The sequence below is a fragment of the Solanum tuberosum genome, unplaced genomic scaffold (genome assembly GCF_000226075.1).
Source record: "Solanum tuberosum cultivar DM 1-3 516 R44 unplaced genomic scaffold, SolTub_3.0 scf00252, whole genome shotgun sequence".
Lineage (NCBI taxonomy): Eukaryota > Viridiplantae > Streptophyta > Magnoliopsida > Solanales > Solanaceae > Solanum > Solanum tuberosum.
In genome coordinates this window covers 69,405-90,811 of record NW_006239175.1, presented here as the reverse complement: position 1 = coordinate 90,811, position 21,407 = coordinate 69,405, and the positions used below count along the sequence as shown (strand labels likewise).

At 36.9% G+C, this 21,407-nt stretch overlaps 2 protein-coding genes across 7 annotated transcripts; one reads left to right on the top strand and one right to left on the bottom strand.

Annotated features, from left to right (window-relative positions):
• Nucleotides 1-372: 372 nt before the first annotated feature.
• On the top strand, nt 373-13,953 carry LOC102589585 (uncharacterized). 4 transcript variants are annotated; one of them, XM_015313545.1, is made up of 9 exons: nt 373-482; nt 629-698; nt 1,458-1,573; nt 7,127-7,209; nt 7,844-7,965; nt 9,634-9,798; nt 12,180-12,273; nt 13,367-13,575; nt 13,672-13,953. In XM_015313545.1, exons 2-8 carry the CDS (start codon nt 683-685, stop codon nt 13,569-13,571), a joined length of 801 nt encoding a protein of 266 aa, XP_015169031.1. In that variant the 5' UTR covers nt 373-482; nt 629-682; the 3' UTR covers nt 13,572-13,575; nt 13,672-13,953. The 4 variants fall into 4 exon arrangements, with proteins under 4 accessions (XP_015169031.1, XP_006357704.1, XP_006357703.1 ...); XM_006357642.2 differs by having other exon boundaries at nt 1,455-1,573; XM_006357641.2 differs by lacking the exon at nt 373-482 and having other exon boundaries at nt 489-698.
• A 660-nt stretch (nt 13,954-14,613) lies between these two features.
• On the bottom strand, nt 14,614-20,960 carry LOC102589056 (chloroplastic group IIA intron splicing facilitator CRS1, chloroplastic). Of its 3 annotated transcripts, none has more exons than XM_015313544.1 (12): nt 19,968-20,960; nt 19,316-19,772; nt 19,088-19,218; nt 18,331-18,681; nt 18,083-18,239; nt 17,710-18,002; nt 17,545-17,604; nt 17,356-17,442; nt 15,863-15,945; nt 15,597-15,760; nt 14,964-15,015; nt 14,614-14,875 (listed from the first exon to the last, which is right to left on the bottom strand). In XM_015313544.1, exons 1-9 carry the CDS (start codon nt 20,865-20,867, stop codon nt 15,919-15,921), a joined length of 2,463 nt encoding a protein of 820 aa, XP_015169030.1. In that variant the 5' UTR covers nt 20,868-20,960; the 3' UTR covers nt 14,614-14,875; nt 14,964-15,015; nt 15,597-15,760; nt 15,863-15,918. The 3 variants fall into 3 exon arrangements, with proteins under 3 accessions (XP_015169030.1, XP_015169029.1, XP_006357699.1); XM_015313543.1 differs by having other exon boundaries at nt 15,597-15,725; XM_006357637.2 differs by lacking the exon at nt 15,597-15,760.
• Nucleotides 20,961-21,407: the final 447 nt, after the last annotated feature.

Below are 21,407 nucleotides of genomic sequence, written 5' to 3'. Positions count from 1 at the left end.
TAATTTATCGGTTCGATTTGGTTATTTTTGGAGTTGTTTTTTTTAGTGAAATCAAAATCAAACCAAAATAGTATCCGTTTTCAAAATTTAAAATCAAATCTAACCAAATATCAATTTTTTCATCGGTTTGGTTCGGATTGCAGTTCGATTTGATTTTTTAACTCTAACCATGAACAACCCTAATTATCGGGGTTGGTTATCACGTTAGAAATTATTTTTCTAAAAATTATTTTCTACACTCTAGAAAAAAATAAAAGATATGTTTTCAGAAAATACTTTTAATTCATCAATCAAATACAAAAAAAATATTTTCTACTACCAATCAAATTACAAAATAAATAAAAAATCAATATTTTACCAAACACAGTAGTGTCAAAAAGTAAACCTCTTGTATAATTTTTGACCTCCATCTGGAGCTCGTGTTCTTTGTCTGGATTGGGTGAGTGCAGTAGCAAGGAACAATCAATATTGTCCAGACCCAGGTAAGAACCAATCATTTGCTTTGTCAACATCTGCTCATTGTGTTGGTTCAGCCATGGGAATTTTCGCCTACAATGTCAATGTGGTATCCCCAAATTTTGTTCTTCCCAAAAACCCACTTTTTATCTCAGAATTTCCTCTTCCACAGGTTCGCATTAATCCCTCACGCAGGTGCAGCATCACACTTCAAGTAGCTTTCAGCATGACACAAAACCCAGGTGACAATTTTTAGCAGAATTACAATGTAAAGACAAGTGCTTTACTGTGATAATACACAAAATGGCTTTATGAAGTTGTATTGTTTACACCAATCTCAAAAACATCACGAAAGAGAAGAGGTCAATTCTGTTTTGTTTTCAGTATGGATGAGGACTCCCAATTCTGCTGGCGTAACCAACATTTGCTTTGGCCATTGTGATCTACATTGTTTAAGAATTTTGAGAAAAGTGTTTTCATTATGCACACTTCTAGCTTACAGTGTTGTGAACTAACTCAGTTCAGCACCGAAATCAGTAGTTAATCACTCTAGACTTTCTCTGCCATAGTGCTTCAGTCGTGTAACCAGTACTGCTCCCCAAGCTATTACACTCACTTCCGATCATAGTGCCTAAAAGTTGTGTAGCTAGTGCCAATTTAACTGCAGCAACTTTGTTAAATATAGCACACTCTGTTTCCAGGAGTCATTCTGGGATCTATGCTGGATTAGTCCATAAATAATGCTTGGAATGAATAAAAAGAGAGTCAACCCGATTAAGTCACTAAACATAATTCCGGGATTTTTGACAACTTTTGGTGAAAGTCTGAGGGTCTTCTTCATATTCAATATGGAAGCCTGATACCAATTAAAAATGCTACAATAAAATCATCAATCTGGTTATACCGGAGAAAGAGGCAATGCTGATCCCTTGACAACTAATAACATATTCTGTGACATTCTTCTGTCTACTTACCTATGCACGTGTCCTGATGTCCAGCAGCTGTGCAGAAGAAAATTACAGTGCTGAACCAACACAATGAGAAACTAGCTGGAGTGTTGCATGATACTGGATCTATGGAGATCGTGGTCTTGTGTCATGGATTTAGATCGTCAAAGGTCTGAACTATTCCCCTTTTACTATGGTTCTTGTGCTTCATTAGCTGTTCTATTGCTTCCTTGAATTTTCTACTAATGTCATCTAGTTCAATGGCGCTGACATAAGTTTCAGAAAGTAAGTTGCCTCGGCTGTAAGTATGTAGTGCTGCAGTGTCCCACCACTGTGACATATCTGACTTTATTTTCACCAATGCTCTTGAGCAACAATAGTGTGAGTCTGAAATCATCCAAACAAAATAAGTGAATAAAAACAGATGATGTCAGTTATTAATTAATTGAAGAGTTACATAGTACATGTTGCTGGTGGTAGGTGGTAGGTATCCCATGGAATTAGTTGAGGTACCTGCAAGCAGGCCCGGACACGACGATTATCAAAAACAATTAATTGAAGAATGAATTCTTACTCAAAAAAAAAGTCTTGCTCAAAAAGATAACTGAAGAATGAATATATTTGGTGGATGGGTTGAGGAATCAAACTAAAACAGCTTTATTTGCTTAGTTACATTTTGATGCAGAAGTGTGAGGGCTAAGAATGATGTCAGATTCCCAAGTAGTAGGCTTTACTTAGATTCTATTAGATGAGATTTTTAGTCTGTATTGTTTTTTTTTTTTTGATAACCGAGAAATCCGTCTGTGACCCGCCCTTTGGACCAATCACAGCCTTCTAAACTCGGTGTATAGTCTGTATTGTTTTCAACATCCGTTGCTGCTTCACATCTCTGTTAACAAAGTTCCTGTTGATTTTTAGTTGACTGGTGATTTTCCATGTTGACTTGATCCTGAATGGGGTTTATTGATATCAAGATTTACTGGTTCTTTTTGAGTAAAATAGATCTAGTTGACCAATGCCCTTGGCAAGGCACATTGGGTTAGACCACTCGAGCACCAGAATTTGGCTAGTGCTCAACCTCATGAAGATTGAACAGCATCAGGTCATACAAGTACAAATATGAGCAGCATCTAGTAATACAAGTACAAATTTGAGATTATTTGTGTCAATATAATGCAAGTACTTGCAGATTCACCTTCCACTCTGTCAAAAACAAATTTTATGAGGTTTTGGGGAGAAATGGTTGAAGCGGATTGACTATTGTATAAAAACTGTTCGGTTCTCCATTTTAGTGAATGGAGAACCTGCTGGATTTTCCCCATCAGAAAGGGGTCTAAGGCAGGGAGACTGATACAACTACTCCTTTATCTTAGTTTCTTTGTTTCAAATAGGATAAAATATATAAGTAGTAGTTATCTATAGTAGTTATAAGCAACAGTTACTACCGGCAGTTATCTACAACATTAATTGTTTCTATGTGTTAGGAGTTATCTTTATGTTAAGTATAAATATATGTATCTAGGAGAATTTCAATATGAAGAAGAAAAGTATTATCATTATCTTTGTATCTGGAGATTTGTCCACTCCATATGGACATAGTTATTGGTTAATGCAGTGTTTAAGATTCTTGCACTTTATTTAACCAGTAAAGTTTCATTCTCATCTTGTTTTATCTTAGTCTCTATCGGTTTGGTATCAGAGCAGAACGATCCAATATGGTCAATACGGGATCTTCTACTTCTCAAGAAAACGCTCCCAACGTTGAATCTCTTGCCAACAATTGTCTATTCAAATACTATTGATTTGTTGGCAGCAGAAGTTGCTATATTGAAAGCTTAGAATGGTTGGGTCCAAGAAGGGGAAACCAGTCACCGGACGCGTAATGGAGGAAAATCTGCTTCGCAAGAAGAGGAAGAAGATACTGATAGCCCAGCGTGGTCAAAAAATCCTTTCCGGAGGCCACACACAAAGATGAAATTTCCTAGATTTGAAGGAGGTGATCCTAGAGGATGAATTTTGAAGGTAGAAAAATATTTCTGCTACTATCAAACTGTAGGGAACACAAAGTTGACATCACATCAATGTATCCAGAAGGCGATGCTCTTGATCTCTTCTCTTGGAGAAATTGTGAGCGAACTTTGCTTTATTGGGAAGAGCTTGTAAAAGCATTGGAGGAAATTTATGGTCCTGCGGAGTTTCAAAATCCCGACGAGCATCTTTGTAGCATTCAACAAAAAGATTGTATACAAGAGTATTGTCAAAAAGTATATAAAACCCATTGCACTCTTCTATAAACACCCAAAACAATATTAACTCTTCATTTCAAAATCCATGCTACAATGCTTCTCCCAATCCATCCACTTCCCAACCTCTTCAAATGCAAACATGGGATACCAAGATGAGAAATCTAATTGCACAAGGACTTCGTTATCGTTGCCATGAGAAATTTGCACCCGGTCATAGATGTAAAGTTGCGGAACTCTCTCATGGAGCTTAATCAATTGGAAGATGTTGACGGGGTTAATGTAACAATCACTGGCGACTCTCGAGAATCTGACATTGCTGAAATTTCATTCCATGCTATTTTGGGATAGTAAGTTGGTTCTACAATGAAGCTTCAGGGTGAAATCAACCATAGAAAGGTTTTAATACTTGTGGATTGTGGTTCCACACATAATTTAGTGGTTGAATCCATTGTAGAGAAGCATAAGCTCCTAGTAGAGATAGTTCCAACATTTGGCGTGCAAATAGGGAATGGGGACATCATTCGCTGCAATAAAGTTTGTCGGAATCTTCAAATTCCATTGCCAAGTTTTATCATCACTCAGGATTATTATCCTTTTGCACTTGGAGGGACTGATTTGGTTTTTGGTGTCAAATGGTTAGCTTCTCTCAATACTATTCAAGCTAATTGGAAGGATATGTTCATAATTTTCAATTGGAAAGGGAAACGTTACAAACTGCAAGGAATGAGATCGGCAAATTCCGCCACGGCTTCCCTCCAATCTTTTAATGTGGATGAATTGGAATTCATGGTGGAACCTAAAAAGTTTTATTACATCAATGGGACAAAGAAGATGGTGCTTCTTCTTTGGAACTGCTAGTTCAATGGGTTGACTGTACCCTTGAAGAAGCTAGTTGGGAGAACTATGATCTCATTGCAGTTCAGTTTCTTTCTTTTCGCCTTGAGGACAAGACAACTTTTTAGAGGGGATGCACTGATACAACTACTCCTTTATCTTAGTTTCTTTGTTTTAAATAGGAGAAAATATATAAGCAGTAGTTATCTATAGTAGTTATAAGCAGCAGTTATTATCTGCAGTTATCTACAACAGTAATTGTTTCTATGTGTTAGGAGTTATCTTTATGTTAAGTATAAATATATACGTATCTAGGAGAATTCGATAGGAAGAAGAAAAGTATTATCATTATCTTTGTATCTGGAGATTTGTCCACTCCATACGGGCATAGTTATTGGTTAATGCAGTGTTTAAGATTCTTGCACTTTATTTAACCAATAAAGTTTCATTCTCATCTTGTTTCATCTTAGTTTCTATCAGAGACCTACTCTCTCCTTTCCTCTTTATCCTAGCCATGGAGGCTATAATAGTATGATGAGAGTAGCTATCCAAAACAATTGACTAAAAGGCTTCAAGGTCAGCAACTCTTTCGGAGAGGAAATGCAGATTTGTCATCTGCGCTATGCAGATGAAACAATTATTTTATGTGAAGCCAGGACTGATCAGGTTGACTTTATAAGAATGACTTAGGTGGTTTTGAAGCGGTTTCTGGAGTAAATTGGAGGAAAACAACATCTTTCCAATTAAAGAAGTCCCTCAACTTTGGCAAGGATATTGGGGTGTAGAATAGAACAATCCACAACTTACTTGGGAATGCCATTGGGACATAAACATAAGGAATTAGAAATTTGGGATGACATAATTGAAAAGACAGAAAAAATTGGCCAACTGGAAAGCTCAGTATATCCTAGATATCTCTCTAGGAGGGAGAGTCACTTTGATAAACTCAGTGTTGGACTCTCTTCCAACTTATGTTAGGTCTTTATTCCCTATACCTGCCAAAGTGGAAGAAAGACTTGACAAACCGACAAGATATTTCTTGTGGTTAGGGAATAAAGAAGGGAAGGGTTTGCATTTAGCCAAATGGCAGACTGCACAGTTACATAAACAAGCTAGTGGACTTGGAATCAGAAACTTGGGGTTGCAGAACAAATGCCTCTTGTCAAAATGGCTATGGAGGTTCAACACTGAGGAACAAGCCTCATGGAGGGAGGTGTTAGTCAACAAGTATGGGTTGAATTGAAATTGGGTCTCCAACTCTGTAAATAGCACTTATGGGATGTCAACTTGGAGAACAATAAGGAACTTGTGGCCTGATCTAAGTAGAAACATAATCTACAAGGTGGGAAATGGGACTAAATCTTATTATGGAAGGAGAATTGGAATGGAAATGAGACACTGATAGTCTTATTTCCAGTCCTATTTTCCTTGTGCACCAATCCGGAGGAAACAGTGGCTGAGTTATGGTCTACTCATGGTCCATGGATGGAATAGTTCAGAATGCATTTAAATGGCTGGGAGACTGTGAGAGTGGTTGAGCTATTACAAGTTCTGAATGGGTTATCAACGGAAAAAGATTCTATCGGATGGAAACACTCTAGAGATGGAAGCCTTTCTGTTAACAAGCTAATATTAAATAGGTGAAGGAGCATCCAGGTTGTAAGCTTGGTCCCTGGAAGCAGATTTGAAGGAACAAGATGCCAACCAAAATAAAGTGTTTCTCTTGGTTGGTTGCCAGAGAAATTGAAAAGGAGAGGTTTCATGTTGCCTCTTGGTGCTCTCTCTGTAATGAGGCTGGGGCTGAGGCTGAAGAAAACAACAACAACCACCTATTCCTCCATTGCAGAGAGACAACACAATTGTGGAACCTTTTTCTGGGACTAACACACAACAAAATGGATTATGCCTTTAGCATGCAACAAATCTACTTTGTTGTTGGATCAGTAGGGGGGAGGGGGATCTAAGAAAAAGTGGTGAAGTATAATACCATCATGCATTTGGTAGTCTAGCTAGAAAGAAAGAAATAGCAGATGCTTTGAAAACAAGGCTAATTCAATAGAGAAAGTCAAATGGAACTGTTTAACTACTTTTTATTTTTGGTATAAAGAAGGGACAGAAAAAGCTGCACAAATTTGAGATTTTATAGGCACTTCGTAATCTATTAGCCTTTTTGTTTTTTCTCATGTTGGGAACCAAGTTTTGGAGGTCTCCAGCATATCCTTAATGCTGAGGAATACAACATTATCTTTCTCAAACAATATTTGCAATTGATGCTCTAGATAACTATAGTGAAGTTACAACTTTGATTTGGCTTCAGTTAAAATTGAACTCTGAACAATTTCATTGAGCAAATTATCTTTTTTGACTTTTCGAGACCGGATAAAATTGAAGTTAAATGTACTATAAGATCAGTCTAGATCTATTATAGATGGATACATATCGAGGAAAGTACCTTAAGTTCACGATTGAAGCAATTACTGGCTCGCTGACTTTCTTGCATAATTTAATAAGTTAAATTTTTTGGTTAAGTTCCACAATAGATGATTTTTATCTCTGTGCTTTTATCAGTATATGTGCAGTCGGTTTGATGGTAGGAGAGTTGTTGATGAAGCATCTAAATTTTCATTCTGTTTCTGTTGCTAGGACTTCAACACTATAGTGAACCTTGCTGTTGCCCTGGAGAAAGAAGGAATCAGTGTATTTCGCTTTGATTTCCCTGGAAATGGGTAAGCTCTTGGTATTAAAAGGACCATCTATATTATTCAGGCAATCTCTAGATAAAGAGGGAGCTTTTTCATTTACTGTTGTGAATGCTCGTTAGGTAGACTCTGTTATTGGTGTGAACAGTATCTTCTTCTTATTCATTTCTTTTTATGAGAAAAATGTGCAATTATATCTAGTTATAGGAGCTACTATTCAGTCTCTATTTAATCTATGGCTTCTATTTCTCCCTTATCATTGGTTCATAGTATTTACTGCAACTGCCTAAAACTATAGAGGCTTTTAACTTCCAAATAAATAATAGTTGTGAGCCGACCTTTTTCCCTTAGGGAATAAATCATTATTCCAACAATGTGAGCAGGGTTGGTCATAACTCTAAAGTGTCTACATTCTAATGCTTTTCTTTCTTGATTTTCTTGTAAAGGTAGTAAAGTACAGCGGAATACAGACCTAACTTGAGGTCAATGCAATGGGTCAAAAAGCAAAATCTTACATCATTTCTATTCCATAATTCTCTTTGATTTACTTCCGCTCTCATCATCTTAGCTTTCAGAAATTTATTGTCCCAAATTTCTGTATGCAGTGACTAACATTAGTTCTTTCACAATTCTTGGTTGTACATTATCAACTGCTTTCCAGTGAAAGTGAAGGTTCATTTCAGTATGGTAACTACTGTAGAGAGGCGGATGACTTGCATTCTGTGGTTGAATATTTCAATGGAGCAAACTGCAAAGTAACAGCAGTCCTTGGACATAGTAAAGGTGTGTCAACTTTTGCCAGGAGTTTTTTTTTGATGAAGTAATTAGTTCTATTGCAGGCATCAAGTAGATGCATAATAGTTACAAAAGCTTAGTAGCAAAAGGTCAACTCTCCTTTACATTGTTAATTAAGAGTCAGGGAGCTGACAAAGTTCAGAAATGAATCAGGGGAATCTAGAGGGGATAAATAAACCCAACTATACAAAAACATGAGGCAGTTAGCTTTTAAAGATTGGTAGGTAGTTGATATTCCATCAAAGCATCTTCTATTCCTTTCGTTCCAGATACTCCAAAAAATGGTTGCAGGTATCATCTTCCAGATTCTCTTGATGGTGCTATCAACTTTCCAGCAACTCCAGCTTATCACAACATCCCTGATATTATGAGGCATGACCCATGTGAGGCCAAAAAGAGCTAAAAACATCCAAGAGTTGTATAGTATATTAAGAGTATTTTTGTACACTATGGTGAAGAAAGAGGTTTTGCCCGCGAAATTATTTTGCTTTAGGTTTTTATTTATTTTTTGGTGATATCTAGATGCGACAATAGGATGCGATTATACCAGCACTAACACACCAGGATCTCATCAGAACTTCGAAGCTAAGTGTGCTTGGGTGAGAGTACTACTAGGATGGGTGACCCCTGGGAAGTCCTTGTGTTGTATCCCTCCTTTTTCCTTGAACCGAGGGTCTATCGGAAACGGCCTCTCTACCTGTCAAGGTAGGGGTAAGGTCTGCATATAGTCTACCCTTCCCAGACCTCACCTGTGGGATTACACTGGTTATGTTGTATCTGGATGTGATAATCTTCTCCCACATAATCACATTGTGGCTCTTCCTTCATGCAGGGAAGAGGCATAGTGGTAGTTATGGGTTCAGCAGAATCCACTAACTTTGGGTCAAACCTTATGTTTGTGTTAAAAATTCATTTAGTATGTACAAATTATCTATCCAGAACTCAATAAGCAAAAAGAATGGTGGTCTAGAACCCATAAACAAAAGATCCTAGCTCCGTCTCTATCTTCATGGAATCTTGTTAAGGTGTAACTGCAAAATCAAAGTTCAAGACAAAAGAGAAAAGAGAAGAAGCATCTCAAGGTGCTAATATGTGCCAAAGTCCCTTGTTCCTTTTAGATTATATCAGCTAGTTGTCATTTTTAAAGAATGATATCAGATAGACAACATTTTGATAATGGTGGTTTCGGGGCCAGCTTGAGCAGCCCATGACTATTCTACTAGGCATCTGCTACCTCCCACCAACACAGATATCGGGTAATGCTGTCAACATGATTAGGCAGATGAGAAGAAGAGAACAGACGGAAGGCTAGGTTGTATATTCATTGCTAGGGCCACACACGAGAAATATCAGCTATGAGAACTCCTTGTGGTTGAATTCATTGCTCCTAACTCATGTGCCAAAAGAGAAGAAGGACCAACAAGAAGGATATATATACTTAGGTTTGACAAATTATTTTTACCTCAATAAAAGATAATTCAAAGAGTTCATCAACTCAATGCAAATAACGGAAATTATCCCTGAATATTAATCACTGTGGGTCAATAGGGATGTACTTTGTTTTGTGCTCTCGTCTTCCTCTATAAATGACATTAAGTATTATCATTTTTTCATGTTCATGTATGTTGACTAATTATCAGAAATAAACTGTTGCAGGAGGGGATGTTGTGCTTCTATATGCTTCTAAGTATCATAATGTTCACACAGTCATCAATTTGTCTGGCCGTTATAATCTAGAGAAAGGCATTGCAGAGCGCTTGGGGAAGGACTTTCTGGAAATAATCAAGAAGGATAGCTTCATTGATGTTAAAAATAGAGCAGGTAATGACAGTAAATCTTTATCCTGCTTATGCATATAAACATTTTCCCCTTTCGCCAGTAGAGAGTGGAATTCTTCGTTTCGTCATTTATATAGTTAATGTTAATTCAGATTATAGAGAATATGTGAAATTGATAGAAGACTAATCTCAATTTGGCAATGCCACAGCTGCCCCTGATTTTCTTGATTTCTCTATCATGCCAATGTTTTTTTTTTTTTTGGTAACTAACATGATTTTATTAATCACCATAACAAACATTACAAACCCATAGTTCAGCCACATCTGAGCTGACTATCTTCAATAAACGTTCACTACTGACTACAAACTATGCACACAACTCAAAACTTAAAATTTTGAATTAAAACAGCGAGATCAGGCATGGCTCTAACACTGCATATATAAGCTATCTCTCGGGCAATACAGTCACCATCACGACTTCTCTTTTCAAACACTCGCAGATTCCTTTCAGTCCAGACTGCATAGACTATTTCTGTGGATACCATCCTGAAGAGTCGAGCATACTTTGACTTCCCTTTACTACATTTGATGATCCAATCTAAGAAATGGTCCCACGTTTGAGAAGTGATTGCAGGTTGGCCAATCCAGCATAGCAGTCTATTCCATACTTGGATTCCATATGGGCACATAGCAAATAAATGATCTCTATCTTCATCACAGTTCATGCACAACACACATTTTGGATCTGCAGGCAGACCCCATTTGATCAATCTATCAGCAGTCATCATTCTTCCATGTAAACACAACCATAATGCAAACATAGCTTTAGGCCGTGCTTGATTTTGAAGAAGCAATCCTTTCCATTTCACTCTTTCCAGATCTCCAAGTAGCTGTAAATAGATAGTTTTAGTCATGCTCTGTCCAGCTTTCTTGTTCAATTGCAGTGGTTCCAACAGCTTCCCTGCCTCAATAATTTTCCTCACCATCCAACACGGTTGGCCTGAAATAACATCAACTATATCATTTTTGATGTAGTAGGCATGTATCCATTTGATCCATAACTTATCCTGCTTATTTGCTAGATCCCAATTCAGTTTGGCGATAGCAGCGTTGTTCCATATATGAATATTAGGCAGATTAAGTCCTCCAGCTGATTTAGGACAGCAGACTTTATCCCATGCAACTAATGCTCTTTTGGTGATTACACTAGCTCCAGTACCACACATAACTTCTGCAATATGCTTCAATAGTCTTGATCACCTTGGTAGGTAGTAAAAACAGTTGAGCCCAGTATGCTTGAATACCAAATAAGACACTTCGTACCAGTTGCACTCTCCCTGCATAGGACAATTTCTTTGCAGTCCATGAGGTTATTCTCCCTACCATTTTCTCAATCAGTGGTTGCCACTGCAGCAAGGTTAATTTCTTTGTTGATAGAGGAATTCCTAGATACTTAAAAGGTAGATCTCCCTGAGTGTATCCTAACACCTGCAGGATTCTATCTTTCTCAGATTGCGCCACACCTCCAAAATAGATTGAGTTTTTATTCATGTTTTCCTGTAATCCTGATGCTTTAGAGAAGACCATAAAGACTTTATGCATGGCTGTCACAGACACAATGTCCCCTTTAGAGAAAAGAAGAAGATCATCTGCAAAACTTAGATGAGTAATTCCTAGCTTTGCACATCGAGGGTGAAATTTAAAGCTCTTCTCAGTCTTCAAATTGTTAAGATTCCTACTTAAGTACTCCATGACTATTGCAAATAGGTAGGGAGAGATTGGATCTCCCTGTCTCAATCCTTTGGCAGCATCAAATGAGTCAGTAGGGGCACCATTCACCAGCACTGTGTAGTTAACAGTGGACACACATTGCATTATCCACCTTCTGAACTGTGCAGGGAAACATAATTCCTCCAGAACTTGTTCTAAATATATCCATTCTACTGAGTCATAAGCTTTTTGGAGATCAATTTTAATCATACATCTTGCAGATATATGTTTTCTAGTGTAAGCTTGATGCCAATGTTTTAACAAGTTGGACATCTCGAGAGCGATAAGAGTCAAAACGCACAATATCTACTGGTTTATCCCTCTTTATTTGTTTTGTTTACTTTTAGGACTTTTAGGACTAATAGCTGAGGAAAGTAAGAATGTATCTACCCCCAGCCATGATGCTTTATATCTAGTATTACCTTGGTCTCTCTTTGGCTCTTGAGACCAATATGCATATGAACTATAGTACTTAGCTTAGACAGACGAAGGCTCCAATGACAAGTAAGAACCTCTTGCTCAGTATGTTAAAATGATTATTTAGGCGTCCATAGCCATTTTCTTCTCCATCTATGGAGTAGGTTTTACCCAATGACAATGCATAGGATTTTCATTTTCTTTGGAAAGCTAAAAATATGATTTCTCTGTTTGTAGGAAATGTTGATTACCGTGTTACCGAGGAAAGTTTAATGGATCGACTTAATACAAACATGCATGATGCATGCCTTCAAATTGACAAAGGATGCAGGTTGGACTGATCTTACTTCCATTATGTCAATACCTTCTCTTTGTCATTGGCATCTCTCTAGGTATAACAGACTCGCTGCAAAAACAAAAAAAGTAAGTAAAAGGAAAATAAAGCCACTGCTGAACTTTGTGGCGTTTGCAGTTTCATTAGCACTCATACAAATGGTTTTTCTTACAGTGAATTCTATTCAATGCAACTTTAGCAAGAAAATACTCAAAAAACTTTGCTCTCAACAGCAAGACAACCTCTTCAAAGAGAGAATACTACTTGAACAGCTGTCTTGCTTTCAGCAAGTTGTTAGATTTATGAACAATTTATCCATCTTAAGATGTTATCTCAGAATCCTAGTTGCTCATCTGCATCTATTGTTCTCATTCTTAACTAACAAAATAATGAGAGACATGACTTTCTTCGGGAAGATGGAGATGTGGATGGAAATTAGGAAACACAGAAGAAAGAGATCTGTTAAACTATTGAACTTGAAAAGCTTGAAGCTTTCCTTTATGTTTACTTGTTTCTTGGTACGACCAGATTTACCGCTGAAGTTTATATCATTTTGTTCATGCAATTTTTCCCATTTTGTTTCACTCCCTTTCAGTCATTTCTTTGAGTATAGGGAGTAAGTTCTGGGAAAAGAACAGGTCTGCTTAAGCTTTGGAGTCGAGGTGCTTAGATCTATGTTACCAAATAGGTGAAATTCTTTAGTTTGCAGAGTGGAAACAATGTTGACATTCACTACATACATGGAATGCAGATTCCTTGGAATAGACTATTTTAGGTCATATAATCAATAGACTTTAAGAAACTATAAAAAAGCTAATTTCTTAAGTTGTAGAAGCTTCAGAAGATTGACATTGTAAAAATAATGTAAAATACTAATAATATATATTAGGATTGTATTTTTATTGAATTGAGTTGAAAAGGCTGATGGTGATGGTTCTAACTCACAATTGAGGTTGTTGTAACATTGCATTCTAACCTCGCTTTCATCTTGTCCGTTGGCACTATATTTCTGGATTGATCTATTCACCTTTAATACATCATAGACTTGATCATATCTAGGGTACAAACTGATGAAATTGCATTTGTACAGGGTATTGACAGTTCATGGGTCTGCGGATGAAATTATTCCAGTGGAGGATGCTTTAGAGTTCGATAAAATCATACCAAACCACAAATTGCATATCATCGAAGGAGCCAATCATTGCTATACATCACACCAAGCTGAGTTAACTCCTGTGATCTTGCCATTCATAAAGGAAGGTCTGCAACACTCAGCAGCAGAACTAGGACACTAGATAGGTACTTTGGAATGCTACTATTGTTGAAATTATGGGTTTAGGTAACTATGGGAACAGTCTGTTACAATCTAACTTGTGCAAATGAAACTACTGGCAGGGTTTTAGAACTTGTCTGTGTAATTCAAAATTTGCTTCGCCTCATACTGGTCATCACTACAAGGGGATTCTTCATACTAGATGTTGAACTTCAGCAGATTCGGTATGAGATGAACATTTGTTGCACTTCAACGACATTTGGATTTGTATCTTGAGCTTGTAAAATAAAGGATTGTAGAACTGCAGACCCCCACATTTTACCTTTTCTTTGTTGACTGTTTCTCATTTCAAATTTATAACAATAATACTTGTTTCACTTTTTATGACAGTATTTGAACCAACATAGAGTTGAACTTGTTTATTTAACTACACGGTATATTAGTGAAAATGCCAAAATACAGTTGAAATGTCATATGACTCGAACAACTCCAGATTAGTTGCTCAGTCCAAAACTCTACCACTAAGAACACCTTCCTTAAACAAAAATAATACGTACTTTCTTTTGTAGTGAATAAATTGGATACTTGGATTTTTCCTCTACTCTCCAACTATCTTATTCACTACGCCATCCTCACTAGTTTCACACACAACACTTTTCCATACTTAGGATATACAAAAAGAAGGAAGAAACACCACTATTTATAAATGTAGGAAATTCTTCCATAGATTAAATATCAATATAGTGAGATAATAATATTAGAGAACATTGGTTGGTGGTTGTAAAATTTGATTTTGAGTGGATAATTAGTTGTAAATCGTGACATTAGTAGTTACAGGAGTTATACCAAAAATATAATTACCACTTTCTTACTAATTTATACCCACTAAATCAGACTTTTAATATTAAAATGCACATAACTCCAGCACGGTATATTAGTGATACCAGAAGAATATATTGAAGTTTAAAATCTAAATGGTTTAATGAATTTGAATTTTTGAAAGTAATGGAAGTCATATAAACATAGAAAATTGTCAAATGTTTTGAAATGTTCCAAAATGGATGTCACAAAAATTGGAATAATAGTAAGAACAACAAAATCAATAACAAATTTTACTTTCAAGCTTACAACATTATTCACATTTCAGGATTGTTGTACTGTACACAGCAGGTAAGAATATCTAATCTACACAAGACAGGCTCTTGCAAGAAATCTGTGGGCAGACAAAACAACAAGTTGTCTGTCAGGCGTGAACACAGGACGAGCTCACATTTGAAAATTAGTAGATACCATCAGGTATTATGCGCCTCGCAGCTAAAAAAGGAACTGCAAAATTCACACATGATAACATATCATTTGGTGATGCCATCGAAAATACATGTTTATGTAATGAGACATCAACATGAATATTCACCTCGACTCTACTCTATACTCTAGTGCCTCCGAAGGTACAACTTCGCTTCACCCTGGATGGAAGAAACATTGTTAGTCAGGAGAAACAACCCACAAAATTATACTTTATACTTAAATGATAAGTTGGAACCCTTTTGGAGGTCACAGTTAGTTAAAGAGTGTCTAATAAACTAGCACAAAGGGAACCCGCAACGGGTGACCATGTTGGTTGAACAAGGGGTCTCAAGTTCAAGACCCCATGCATGCTTTCTCGGTTGAGCTCATCACATGGGGCTTGCCTAGTGTGGTTTACCTCTCCTATGTATTTGTGGGCTATTACACTGGAGCGAGGTTAATCTATGCGCACCCAAAGGGTAGTGCGGCTGTGGATTCCCTTGTCATAAAAAAAAAGAAGAAAAACTAGCATAAAGAAAAGGTTAAGGTGAAATAGAAAACTATACTCATCGGAAAGTAGGAAATGATTGTTCACATAGCAGAGCATGCAAAAGAAACACTTCACAAAGCAATAAATGAAAGCGCCATAACTCATCATACGTTGCTATGAAATAAATGAACAATGTACTCATTCTAGTTCTCACTTCAAACACAAAAATGAAACTAGCCAGTCCCCAGTTTATTGTGTAACAGCACTTACTAGACATGTCAAATTTCACCAGCAGATCCTTTTCCTTTTTAATCGTTAACCAACAGATCCTTTTCTTTTTTGTGGAATGAGTGACAAATGATTTCACAAACAGATTCTTCATTGGAGGATTTTCTGCACCTGAATATTATAGATGGATATGATGTTTACTCACACTGAAAACAAAATTTAGCAATCAACCAGCAATACCAATAACAGAGTGTGCAAGGAAACATTTTCCACTTCAGATGTGCTGACACAATATGTCCATATCTTACCTGCAGCCTCAGTTGAGCAACAATGCAACACCATCTTTAAAAGCATTCGACTATTACTAGTTCTGATCCTCCGCATCGAATTGCTGCAAATGGATCAAAATTCAATATTGGTGCAGTGCTAATTAAGAATATAAATGGCCTGTTACAGTAATGTGAGCGACACAATTCATGAAATATTTCCAAATATAGTCTAAACTGAATAGAGCGAAATGGATTCAGATGATTCATATAGCCGGCCTGAGCTAATTTGCGATTGAGATGTATCAATATTGATCAGGTCTAAAGAGGAGATCAGGATAAATTCTTTTCCAACATGGAAGAATAAACATTTTCTAAAAACCAGAATATTAAAGCAGACCAAGTGATTTGAATAGGGAACATTCACCATGGAAGTAATTTAATTCAGTATGATGTCCTCCACTGCCAACCGAGTACCACTTGCATAAATTTTGGAAAACCTGCACTTTGACCCATAACTATGCAGGTTTTTTATGAGTTTGTAGTGTGTTTTCCAGTTTCAGGAAACAAAGAGGGCTGAGGGGTGGGGAAGATCAATTAGTGGTTTCAATCTCCCTAGCCTACCTGCTGCAAGTGGATCAACATTTCATACTGGTCCAGGGTATTGATTCAAGAAAATTTTCCAACTACAGGCCTCTTTATAGAAAAGGGTTCATAAGGAAGAAAGTTAAGTCAGTCAGCCAGTTCGAAAGTGAAGATTATTCTAGTTTAAGAATGGATCAGTAATAGCAACTATCACTGGGGAACCCACACATTCTACAACTATTTGAATCAATAAAAGTACCAATGACTGGCCCACTTCCATAAATTACACAGCAGAGGTTCAATGCATTCCTAAGAATGTCAAAAGCTCAAGGTTTCTCGTGTATCAGTGTCTTTTTTCTTTGTCATTTTCTACTCTACTTGGAAAGAGGTGTTGTTATGGTCCCCTTCTATGGATCTAGTTATGGGACACTACAAGATAAAAGCTGAAGTTTTCTCTTTTCTACCTATGGTGTTGGTTCGTTAAGAGAGAACCTGCAATCTCTTGAGTTTGAAGTACTCAAAAACTTGACTAATTTTCTGCCTATCATTTCACTGAATGCAAATAACACAAAATACAACTCTAGTGGATTAACCACCCATCTAAAAACAAGGAAGTAACTTCCTACTACAATTGAAATTAGAAAAGAGGAGGAATAACCTCCTTACTGCAACAACTGCTTCATAGAAATAGGAAAAATAAATAACTAAAGAGCTGTAATAATCTACTGCAAACACTGCTATACAGATATAAAAAATAAATAACTTATAAGCTGAAGTAATCTACTTTCTAATTTCCTTAAATCTTCCATTTGTAAACCATTGGTAGACTAAAAGGGTGCTAACAGGTGTCCCTCTGTTGAGCCTCCTCTTACCTCTTACAGTGTTACTGTCTTTTTGCTTTGTCATTCCCTACTCTACTTTCAAAAGAGTACTTTAGACCCTCTTATTACCTTTTCCATATCATCCTCATCATCAGATGCATCTAATCTCGAGAATAAGGTCTCCTCATCAATCTCCTCAACCATGTTCGTATCTTCCTGCAGATTTTTCAGAAGGACAAAATAAAAATGAAAGCAAGAGGTGATTTGCAAGTTTAATGGTTTCAAAAATTTATTTCCAAAAGAACAGGAATTTCATACTAGCTCAGACTTCAAGTTTTGAATCTTATCCTGCAACGCTGTTATGTGATGCTTAAGTGCCTGGAAGAATTTTTAGCAGACATCCATGAGGTGAATAATCTCAAGATATCAGAGACATAGAAACACATCTATCTGTGAAAGAAAAATGATATAAGAATATATTACCTCACGTCTTTGAAGTTCAATTGAACGGGCCAATGCTTGTCTCTTAGTCAGAAGATTTTTGGGCCTGAATTCATTAGGACGCTGGTAATTTTTCCCACGATAGAGTATAATTGCATAACCTTGGGTAGTCTTATCTATAGATACCAAAAGGCCACCACTTTCAGCCTCAAGAGTAATTGCAATGTGTTTTATTTGTGCTGTATTCCTCCTCTCCGCAATGATCTTTACAAGCTCCCGATATTTCCAATGTAAATGTATATTCTCTATAGTTCCATCAAAAACATCTCGCCTCCCTGAACCGAAATGTAGAAGTTATGACTAATGAGCTCTATCCTGATAGGAACTATCAGATTGAACAAGTAGCACCGCTTACCTAGAAGAAGAAAAGGTTTCATGCTAAGACCCATTTTGCGGAAAAGAAACCTTTCCTCAGCAGATAATATTTCCAAATCAGTAGGCAGCTCAGATGGTTCCCGATTTTCCTGCAATTTACGTAACATATTTTCTGCCTTTTTGACCTTGCCTTTTGCCTGCAGATACCAGTCTAATATTATACATAACAAATAGGGAGAAAGATCCATTTGCACAACTTTTTTCTCAGTTTTATTTACAAAAACTTACAAGGGCTAGCTTCTCTTCAAGATACTTCACCAGAGAAGCATGCCTTGCTACAGCTGCATCTCTCATCATTTTCTCCCTCTCTTCAATACTAGGTTGGTTTCCCCAGCGTGAAGTGGCTGCCATAGTTTCAGAAAGTGTTCCAGCAACCAATGGTCTTTTAGGAGCTCTAGTATCAGAATCAATAGAGGTTACTGCTCTTTGCCGTGCTTGTTCTTCTTGATCCTGCAAGAAATCACTTTTTCTCTCTGCTTCTTCAAGCGCTTCTGTGACACGAGGTGGCAAGAAATCATTACCCCTGTAAAAGACAATATAATCCTTATTCCTGGAGAGTAGTGTTCCTCCGGTCAATACCTGTTGAACAAAGAAGATCTATTGTTGGATTGATTTAAACTTTGACTAAAACATACTTGATAAAGAAACAAGTTTGAGAGTCGCAATGGAACATGCAACTCATGTACTCAACTGAAAATTTTGACTAAAAGATTATGGAGTACACCACAATACATATTCCAAAAACAAAATCAAGAAAATGATACCTTGCTAAAGCAGCTAACAATGTAATGGCTTGGAAATCTAAGTGCCAGAATGATGTTCAAGTTCAAACAAAAGACAGGGAAATCTAACTTTTTGTCATAATCGTTTTTCTACTTATAGTTCCGTCTTCTTTTCCTTCTTTTCAACACTTGCTAGTTCTGCTTGTACTTATCATACAGTCTTAACTCTCTAAGAATATTTGTAGCGAGCTTTATCCATTCACCTTAAGTTCTTCTGACATTCTTTCATTGCTTGTATTTAGCACACCACGTTTTATGGCTATCTTGGCAATAGCGCTTCTTCTCCAGAGCTTCACCATGGCTGCAGCTAAACCTTGCAGTTGTCTGTTCCTTCCTGAATGAAGCATACAATAGTTTGGAGGTTAAAAAAAATTAAGTTACTGATTCTTCAATAAGATAACAAGGAAACATTAGAACTCCTTTCCACATACCTAAAGCAAAATGAGGGGGCATAATTCTCGCAGTTCTGCGTAGGTATGTCATTTCTTTATTTTTTAGGTTAAGTTTAGCTCCATAAGGAAGACGGCGAAAAGGAGGTCTATATCCAGGAACAACAGCAGGCAACAGATCAGCATCAACAGGCAGTGGCTCACGACCCGACCAATCTTTAAATCGTGGACCAACTTCATCCAAAATCATGTTGAGCTCGCTTAAATCCACTATTTCTTCACTAGACAGATCAGTGGAACCATTTCTTGGCCTTTCAGCAGCTTCATTTAAGCATTTGACTCCAAGGCTTTGACAACTATCATTGTTTGGATACTCTGATTCATCAACATCATGGTTTTTTGAAGTAAATGATTGTACACAAGGAAGCTTGTATGATATTCCTCTGTATAGCACTATGGAACTGCCTGATCTCCAAATCACCAATCCTCCTGTTCTATGCTAACAATGTGCAAAGTATAATACACATAAGAATTCACAATGATAACAATCTACAAAGCTGGAAAATATAACTGTATATGGACAACATATTAGGACTAAAAACTTCAAAGTTGACATATTCTGAGAAGAGATGTTTTTAACAATCTCGGTTGCATTTGCGAAAGGTTTTACAAGAATGAAGAGAAATGTATGTACCTCTAGAATGTCATGTGTCCTCTTCATATTATGTGAAGGAGGACCTTCAAATCTCAATTTAACAATCTCATCCACTTTCCACTTGTCCTGAATGGAGTCCACAAGTTCCTGTGTTACACCACCTGACCCAACCTTTATTCTCTCCACCATCCTCAAAGCTGCATTCCTAAGCCTCTTCAGTTGAGCCTCAGGTATCAATTTCTCTGCCAATTCTGCATTACTTTTTCTCAACTTGTCACCTTCCCATGGCAATCTTACTGAATCTTTAGCATTAGTAATCCCCTTGTCAACACGGGCTTCAGCCTTTGATTCCAATTTGATATCTTTTTCAAAATCTTGCTGCTGTGGTGACCTCAAAGGGGCACAATCAAAATTTACTTGTTTATTTAAAGATTTTTGCTCCCTAATTGACCCAATATCTTCACAATTCTCAAGAGATTTACCAACAGTGCTGCTTTCACCAACCTGAGATATTTTGGGTTGTTTTCCATGAACCCAAGGAGCTAAATTAACCTTAACTCTTGAACCAGAACTTACTGACTCATTTACTACTGGATTTTCTAACTCAGAAAACTGGACTTGTCGTTCTACAACTTCTTCTACTGATACTGAATTGCCTTCTTGCCAAGGGAATTTCTCCCTCAATGAAGTGGGTTTTACAGACCATTTATCTTGAACTTGTTTAACAAAGCTTGGTCTGGGTTTCCTCTGCTTCTTTATCTCATTGATTTGCTTTTCTCTGTTCGAATGAATTGTTTGGGGAGAAGAACAATAAATTCTTACTACATTTTTAGCTCTACAGCTGTGCCAAGCTTGAATTTTGGGTAAGGGAATTGAAAATTGAAGCTGCTTCGAAGAAATGTAATCAACCGACAATGGCGTAGACGCCATAGCGGCCATGAACAAACTGTATATTCTTGAATTCTTATCGCCAAGTCGCCATAGCTTGAACACACCAAAAATATTAATGTTAAATCAGCATTCGTTGCCCAATTTGTGTGGTAATTTTAATTTTTTTTTGTTGTAAAGATACGATGTACATATAAAAAAATAAAAAAAAAAGGGGGAGGGGGGAAGAGTCAAAAATACCCCTAAACTTTTGTTTATTAGTTGATTATGCCCTTATCGTTAAAATGAAGTTATTTTTATCCTTGTCGTTAATAAATTTATCATTCATGCCCCTCTGTGGATGGAAATCCCCAAAATCAATCAAAATTGACCCGATTTCTTAAAAATGACCCATTCCAATTTAAAATCCATGTCCGATCCATCTATCTATCTAGGGCTGGGCATAATATGGCTAAAACCCAAAAAACCGACCAAATCGATTTTTTAAAATTTCGGTTTAGGTTTTTCGATTATTTCGGTCGGTTTCGGTTTCAAATTTCAATATTTCAGTTTTTCGGTTCGATTTTTGATTTTTAGCTAAAAAAAATTGGT

Excerpts from the sequence above, each read along its gene's own strand:
- LOC102589585 (XM_006357639.2), top strand. The coding sequence starts at position 536 with ATGGGAATTTTCGCCTACAATGTCAATGTGGTATCCCCAAATTTTGTT. Across the intron at positions 699-1,454 it reads CAGCATGACACAAAACCCAG|CAGCTGTGCAGAAGAAAATT; the intron begins GTGACAATTTTT and ends CCTGATGTCCAG. Across the intron at positions 12,274-13,366 it reads CAAATTGACAAAGGATGCAG|GGTATTGACAGTTCATGGGT; the intron begins GTTGGACTGATC and ends GCATTTGTACAG.
- LOC102589056 (XM_015313544.1), bottom strand. The coding sequence starts at position 20,867 with ATGGCCGCTATGGCGTCTACGCCATTGTCGGTTGATTACATTTCTTCG. Across the intron at positions 19,219-19,315 it reads GCCCCCTCATTTTGCTTTAG|GAAGGAACAGACAACTGCAA; the intron begins GTATGTGGAAAG and ends TGCTTCATTCAG. Across the intron at positions 17,443-17,544 it reads AAAACTTGAAGTCTGAGCTA|GAAGATACGAACATGGTTGA; the intron begins GTATGAAATTCC and ends AAAAATCTGCAG.